The sequence below is a fragment of the Ammospiza caudacuta genome, chromosome 6 (assembly GCF_027887145.1).
Source record: "Ammospiza caudacuta isolate bAmmCau1 chromosome 6, bAmmCau1.pri, whole genome shotgun sequence".
In the NCBI taxonomy this organism is placed as follows: domain Eukaryota; kingdom Metazoa; phylum Chordata; class Aves; order Passeriformes; family Passerellidae; genus Ammospiza; species Ammospiza caudacuta.
The window spans coordinates 57,435,018-57,442,876 of NC_080598.1; the positions used below are offsets into that span (position 1 = coordinate 57,435,018).

Here is a 7,859-nt window from a genome sequence, read left to right on the forward strand (position 1 = left end):
CATTCATCATGTACTTATTGAGCACATATAGCCTGGACTATATGCACGTACCTGTCTAAATCCTTAGCTGCTCAGATTCATGCCAGGCAACATCTAGAATATTGTTTTGGAGAATTTGACTAGTTTTAAAATGCAGTTTTATTCAATTCACTGAATAATACAGTGGAATAATGCCTCTTCTCGAGGTTCCATTTTTGTCTCCTGATGTGTTCATTCACAAAATTAATAAGGTTCATTAAACTGACAGCACAGCCCAGTCACTGAAAGGCGGGATGGGATCCTTCCTAATGAGCTGCACATGTGGTTTTAGTAACCAGACTATGCTTGTTCTGTTATAAAAGTGTACTCAGTCACTCAATCTGTCAGACAGTTGTTGTGAATGAGTAGGAATAACAGAAATAGTCCCTGTCAGTGATGTTATGTGTCAAACCCATCTAAACCAGGCCCAGCAGGTGCCCCTTTCCACAGTCAGGGTGTGTTTCCATGCACTGAGCTGAACCTGTGTGAGCAGCCAAGCATTTGGAAATGTCTTGTGGTATCTCAGGCGAGTGTTCATCCCAGAGGTGTGAATCCAGTTAACAACAGTTTAATACATTTGTGTCTTTCTTCTGGCTGGGTTGCTTGAGCTGGATTTTTGAAAGGGGAAAAAAAAGAAGGAAAGTATTAAAAAGGGGATTCATCATGTGTGTAACTAACTGATGTTTTTTGTGCAGTTTGGCATTGACAAAACTGGATATTCTTGATGTCCTTGATGAAATTAAAATTGGTGTTGCCTACAAATTGGGTGGAAAAAGAATTCCATATTTTCCAGGTAAGTTGTTAAACCTCTATGTTCCTTTTTTTCTTTCCTGCCTGTTAAGCCAATTTTGCTTTTTAAAATCAGATTTGATTTCTTTTTCACAAGACAATCTATGGCAATTTATGGAAATGCAGTATCTGTGTAAAGATTGCTGTACCATTACATTGGAATTTTCCATTTACTTTGCATCTGTGTACAATGTACAAGAACTTCAGAACAAATAAAATCTTTTGTTGGGGAGAGGCCCTAATGTGTTGTCCCATTAGATTTTTTATTGGCAAAATCAGGAGGCTGAAAGTCAGCAAGACTCGAGTCAGTGACTGTGCATCACTGGCAATAGCATTTAATGAAGCAAAATTGAAATAAAAGCTGTACAAAAATGAGATGGAAACCAGCAGAATAAATCTGCTTCTAGATAGCTTTATTAAGCTTTATTAACAGCAACAACACTGTGATTAATAAAAATATATATTGCCCTCTCAATAATGATTCACTTTTTAGATGTAATGATATATAATGTTTTTACATTAATGATGTTTTCAAGATATACATAACAGTCTCTGCCAAGAAAAGGGGTTTGTTCTGCTGAGCTATAGGGGATTCCAGAGCCACAGGGTGGATTGGCAGCAGCCAGCTTTCCCACCACTCTTGGTGGTTCCTGGCTGTGGACATAATGAGAATTCCAGTGGGGAAAAGCTTGTAGACATCAGAGTTTTTCAGAAGACTGATTTAACCTTGTTGTGTAAAGATGGAACTTTCTGACACAGTAATGCCTTGTCTACTCTTTTATTCTATGCAAATCTGAAACAAAAAGTGGAAGTACTGTAAACCTCAAAAACTCTTATTTCCTCAAAAATAAAACTGTAATGTTGTTGTTGACTCCATGTTGACAGCAGAGAGTACATTCTACAGTTTTTGGAAGAGGAAACTGCATGCCTGGATCCTCTTGAATCAGATTTATCAGAATTTAACCTCAATTAAGAATAAAGGAGTGAATGATTGAATAAACCTGTAAAAATACTATTTCCTCATCTCTCAGATTTTTGCTGTCAAAGGAATTTATTGTTCAAGAGCCATAGGTCTGTTCTCTTCAGGCAGAGCAGCTAAAATCAAATGTGACAAAAGTTGTCCTTCCACAGCTAACCAGGAGATACTACAGAAGGTAGAAGTAGAGTATGAAACAATGCCTGGGTGGAAAGCTGACACAACTGGAGCACGAAAATGGGAGGACCTCCCACCCAAGGCCCAGAATTACATCCGCTGTGTGGAAAACCATGTTGGTGTGCCAGGTATGTTCCTTTGTAGGTGTCCATATGAGGATGCCACAGCAGACAGACACAGCTCTGTGAAAGTGCTCAATTGGTAGTTGGATTCACTTTATTTGGGCAGGAGGGAATGAAAGTACCAGTGGTTGGGCTGATGGGGGTGACAGCTTGCCAAGAAGCAGCAAAGGGGGATGTTCAGCAGGCAGGTCTGCAGTGCTGCAGAGAGCTCCAAGCTGCTGCTGGCAAGGATTTAACCAGAGGAAGGATAAACATGTGTTGTTCTTGGCAAATGGCCACCTTCTGTCAGTGAAAACTTGGGGGTCTGTGCACTGTGCTTCAGTGTGTAGTGAGGCTGATGTCCTCATCTCCCCCTTTCTCTCTGCATCCTGCACTGCATCCCTGTTTGAACTTAGATGTCTTTGTTTTGGTTTGTTTTTTTCCATTCTTGCTCATACAAGGAATTGTGTTGCATAACAGGTACAAGATTGCTTAGCCCAGTTCTTCCACTCTGGAAAAATGAGAATCTTAACATCAATCTGCAAAGGTCAAGCCACCCAGTTTTCTTCAAACCTAACTGCTAGAGCTCTCGATGTGCCAAGAGCTAGGTGTGGCATGAATGGTGGCATTTGCAAGAGAATTTCCACAGTAACAAACTTAGTCAGCTGGCATGTGTGCTTTTGTTTTCCATAAAGCACCTCAAAGGTCACATCAGTGGAGTACAGGCTGGTTACAGCCATGGCAATTCTTGTATCAGTCATGGGTCAGAAAACATCTGATAGCAGAGACTGAAACTCAGAGAATGGCCTGTGTGTGGTCAAAGACACACAAGGGATGTGTAAATACAGCTCCCCTTACCTTTACTCCTCTGGTTTGCTGTGCAAAGTCAAGATGCCTTGCTAGGTTTGATGGCTAAAGGAGACCTACCCACAGTCAATTCCATAGCATGGGCAATAAAACTGCAGTGGAACTGCTACAGTGTGGAATTTGGGGTGGCTGCTCACACTGGGTAATGTTTATAGTTAGAGCCTTACATTTAAAAATATTACAGTATGTAGGCATCACTATCTCCTGTTCCACATCATGCAGACTTCAGAGTCTGACATAACTCTGGCTTCCTCTCTGCAGGGATGTAGCTGAACATCCTGTCACTCAAAACAATTGCACTTAAACCTGCAACAAACATTCCTGACCTTCTATTAGGCCTTTCATCTGCAATGCTTTGTGTTTATGGTATTATTACTTCATGCTTTCAAGCTTCAGTATACTCCACTTTTAGTCCAGTAGTGCAGCTGGAGTAGAGGGATTTTTGACAATGAAACTTCCTCCCTAAAATTGGTCAGTCTGTAGTGAAACATGATGAAAGGTGAAAATTATTCCAGCTCATTGATTACAGTGTTTACTCTCAGTAATTGTTCTAACAGATGTGTTTTCCTCCCTAGTTAAATGGGTTGGAGTTGGGAAATCAAGAGAGTCGATGATCCAGCTGTTTTAAACAAATGAAGAACTTCAGTGATGAGAAGCACAACTTGGCGTTCATCAGTTCCTTACTGCTTCTTCCTCTTGAAATGGAAATGCTATTTAAAACAAACAAATTCTTCTAGGAATTAAATAGAAAAAAAAAAAACATATATTCTGTATTGTAACATTTTATTTAAGTTCTCAGTAAATTCAGTGTAAAATCTCCTTGGTGTCCATCATCAAAAAAGTACTCCTAACAAAATATGGAAATAATTTTTTTCAATTGATCCATGTTACTATTTGAAAGTACTTTACACCTATATAGTATTTCTCCTTGCTGAAACCAGTGTCAAGCCTCATGAGGTAATTATTGGGTAACTTTAGAATTGTGAAGCTTGGATTTTTTCTTCATATGTTAAAATATCTGTGTATCTGGGTTGGCAGTACTACAATAGATACCGTGCACTGAAATTGGTTGAATTATAAATATTTTCAGTTTATAAAACACAGCAAAGTCAGGTGAGTATTTTTGACTGCACAAAGCAAGGCAAACACAATTATGTGTAATTTTTATATAATGTTTTTTGATAGCCTACTAAAATGAATGGAGAGCAGCTAAAATGTAAAATGTATTTATCACAAAGCCTATTCAAGTAACTGAGATAACATCTGTAAAGGGGCCAAACTGGGGAAATCTGACCTGTTTAATAATTCTTTGACCTATTCTGAGTACTAACAGGCTGGAGACTGTCAGGTGTGTGGCCTCCCTTTTATGCAGTAGGAAAAGGAATGAGTGAAGGTGGAAGGAGAGTCCTCAGGGTACAAAACACATGAAAAGAATGGAGCTGAAACAGCACACTGCATTTTCTCCACAAACCTGGGACATTTCTTCCTGCTAGTGCTGTGATTGAAGTTTCCCAAGTTCTCCTGTGGTACTCTGTTGAGGAACTTGGGACTTGTGGCTCTGTAAGGCTTCCACAGCTCAGAGGTTTCCAAGAATAAATCAATGCATGACTCAATGATGACTGCTGCAGTATTTACACCCCTCACACATTTTGACCTTCCTCAGCAAAATGTAATGCCTATTTATAGAAGGGGATGACACGTGGCAGCCAGGGTTGGGACATGTAGAAGCTGTGGAGAGGTCCCAGAACTTTCAAGAATGTAGTTGGACTTCTTTGTGGATCTTCTAATTTGTAATGGTTATGCATCAAGAGCTCTCAAAAAAGGCCTACCTCTTGTAGAGGAACAAGATCATTCTAGAGACAGAGTTACTCCCTAACTGCAAAATTCTCCAAGTAGATGTTCCTTTTTAATATATGTCTCAGAGAGCTAAAACAATATTTTTGTATCATTCCCATGGGGTGTAGAAATGGCATCACATCCTCAGTGGTGCCATTATGCAGTGTGTAAAAACAGCCCTTTTCTGACATGGTAACTCCAAGGGTACAAAACAATGACACTTGGCATTAAAAATGGGAAAAAAAGGAAAACCTGTCAGGAAAATGTCCCATACTCATCCCCTTTGTCTCATCTCACTCAGTATCAATTAGCAAATAATGTTCAAAGCCATTTCTGTCAAAAAACACTTTTAAAAGTACCAGTGCAAAGGACTAAATGCAACTGTTTCTGGATGTTTTGCTGCTTGTAATGCAGATTTCTTACACTATCCAGTTCTGGTGCAGTCTCTCCATGCCCCAGTTCATTATAGAGTCTGGCTTAATGCACAAGCAAATACCTTTTGTCTCTTAAAAAACCCAACAAAAAAGATCCCAAAGCTGTGAATCTTACTTCTGTTTTAACTCCTTTGTCCATCTTTGACAAATTGTTTAATCTCACTGCTGCTGGTTTTGCAATCTGTAAAATTGCAGTCAGTAATACATCCTCACCTCTTCAATACTGCCTTTTGAAGTTCCCTGGGTCAAGCCCTGCAGTCCTTGATCTGAACTGAGGAGGAAGCTCTCCCCATCATAGTTATAGCTGATGAAAGACCAGTAAGATTTCTGACCTTATTTAATGTTTGCCAAGCACTTCTGAAAGGTACTTGCTAAGTGCTAATTATCACAAGCACTGTGAAGTGGGCCTCATTCATATGAGGTACTTGAAGCATAAAGATGCTTGGAGATACAGTAATTAAGTTTTGTTTTCACACGGCTTGACCCTGTGACATTTGCCTTCTGAATGATCTAGAGCTGTTCCTTTTCTTGGCCCCATCTTCCTCATGCATTTGTGCTGGGAGGTGGCCACTATATTTAAACTTTGGTTGATTTATAGGCAAAGTCCACAGTGACTAACGAGCCACTTGGTGTGCTGAATAACTGGATTAAATTATCAACTCCAAACTGAGTATTTGGCATATTGGAGACAATAGCTTTTATAGCATAATTTTCACAGGATTGCTTTCCATCTAATCTTTTTATTTTCCATTTTTCCATTAAGTATCCATTAAATCCACATGGCTTGTCCTTGCTTTCAAGGATTCATCAAAAAACCCAGTGATGTTGCCAGTGAGCATGATGTAACAGGCAATTATCCCATGACTTACTCTGTTACCATAAAAATAATATCATACATTTCATTTCATAGCATGGCTATTTTAAATAAAAGTTCTACTCCTATTAAATTTTACATGTGCTGTCATTGAGTTAAATGTGAATAAGTTCAGGCTTTTATGAAAAAGCTCTTTAATCTACTGAGAGACACAGTGCTTAATAGGAACATTTTAACATAAATTTCCTTTAATTTTGGCTGTTTTCCATGTATGTTATTTTGTATTGTTTGGAATTTCGTTTAATAACAATCACTGTGATTAATTTAACTACTTCTTTCTCCCCAGCCAAATTCAATAATAATGGCTAAAACTGGCTGATGCATCATCCTGTTTGATATCTGGATGGAAGAATAAGGGAAAATATTTACTGAAAATCCATAATTTGTGGTAAAGATTACAGTTTTTTAAAATAGCAGTTACAGATTCACTCCTGCATAGTAATGTTTTTGAGATATTTTCTGACACTTACAATATGGCCTTCCTAGTGAGATTTACATTTCCTAACACATTCAGGATAGGATTTTGAAGCTTTTGTATTTGGCTATATATGGTCTTACAGTTCTGGCATAATGCACTTTATAACAGGAAAGAAAATGAAGCATTTCCATAGTAATGTGCAATCTATACTTACAACTTATGCAGATTTTTTCAAATGATTTTTGATCCACACCTGTTTATTTTGTCCTTGAAGATGTATTAAAACGGATTTGAAGTAACAGTTCTTGGTCTCTATTCCTCTTATTCTTTAACAAAATAAACTTCATACAAAACCTGGTTTAATATTTCATGAATTTTAGAAAATAAGTAACAGCATTAGTGAATGAAGGTATGTTTTCTCTCAGTCTATAGATTTTCAGTACTTGGCCTTTTTTCACAAATTCCAAACTTTGTCTCCCTTTCCCATTCACAGACTGAGCAGAGATCTACCTTTACCACTGGGGTTTGTGGTTAGTCATCTTTAGTTAGCTCACCTGAGTCACCAATGGTTTCATAAGGAAAAATACATTTTCTAAGTGATGCAGAAACTCTTGCAATAAAAGTTGGTTCAGAACAACTGATGGGAACTCCATGAAGCTCTTTATCAGCAACACTGAGAGAAAGCAAAAGTCAATACTGGCTCAGATAAAAATTACCACCTCTAAAACTGACTGTGCTTCAGGCATGTGTGTTAGGGCTTCCAGAAGCCTCCATAGAAACCACTCCTTTTCTCTTCTGTTTTAGAAGGAGTCAGAAACAGCAGGTAAGTGTCCTTTCCAGTAAATGACAGCAGGTCAATGCCTCACACAGCACTCAGGGCAATGCCTGATACCTGTGAGAGACTTGATCTGCTAATTAATTAGTATTTCTTCATTTCCTTTGCATCAGTTATATACATATATGCACACACATATGTATAATTTCACATAGAATGGTCTTTGGTAGCTGAAGCATCTTAGGCAGTGTCATCTAAATTCATGTCAATCTGGCAATGCCAAAGTCAAAATACCAAACAACCTCCAAAAAACCACACACCCAAAAAAAAAATTAAAAAAACCTCAAGCTGGAGAGCTGTGTCTGATGTTTGGGATGGAGGAAAAAAATACATTCCTGCCCCTAAGCTCTGACAGTAATACTTTACATCGGGTCAAGCTCTAGCCCTCTAATTATTCCCTGTGGAAGTGGCCTTGCCTCCTGTACAGTAACATGTCCTGTGCACCAGAGAGCTGGTTTAAAGTGTCAGATGTTGGCAAAATGATGAGCTCACATTACCCTTTTAACTGGGCATCAGGCAGGAAATGAAACCCAG

At 38.6% G+C, this 7,859-nt stretch overlaps 1 protein-coding gene across 1 annotated transcript in view; it reads left to right on the top strand.

Moving 5' to 3' along the window:
* The window catches only part of ADSS1 (adenylosuccinate synthase 1), a 28,419-nt gene extending 21,580 nt beyond the window's left edge, over positions 1-6,839 (top strand). Inside the window, exons 11-13 of the mRNA XM_058806356.1 lie at positions 714-811; positions 1,939-2,088; positions 3,504-6,839. Coding sequence (XP_058662339.1) covers positions 714-811; positions 1,939-2,088; positions 3,504-3,556 — 301 coding nt within the window. The 3' untranslated portion in view covers positions 3,557-6,839. The remainder of the gene's footprint in view (positions 1-713; positions 812-1,938; positions 2,089-3,503) is intronic.
* Positions 6,840-7,859: the final 1,020 nt, after the last annotated feature.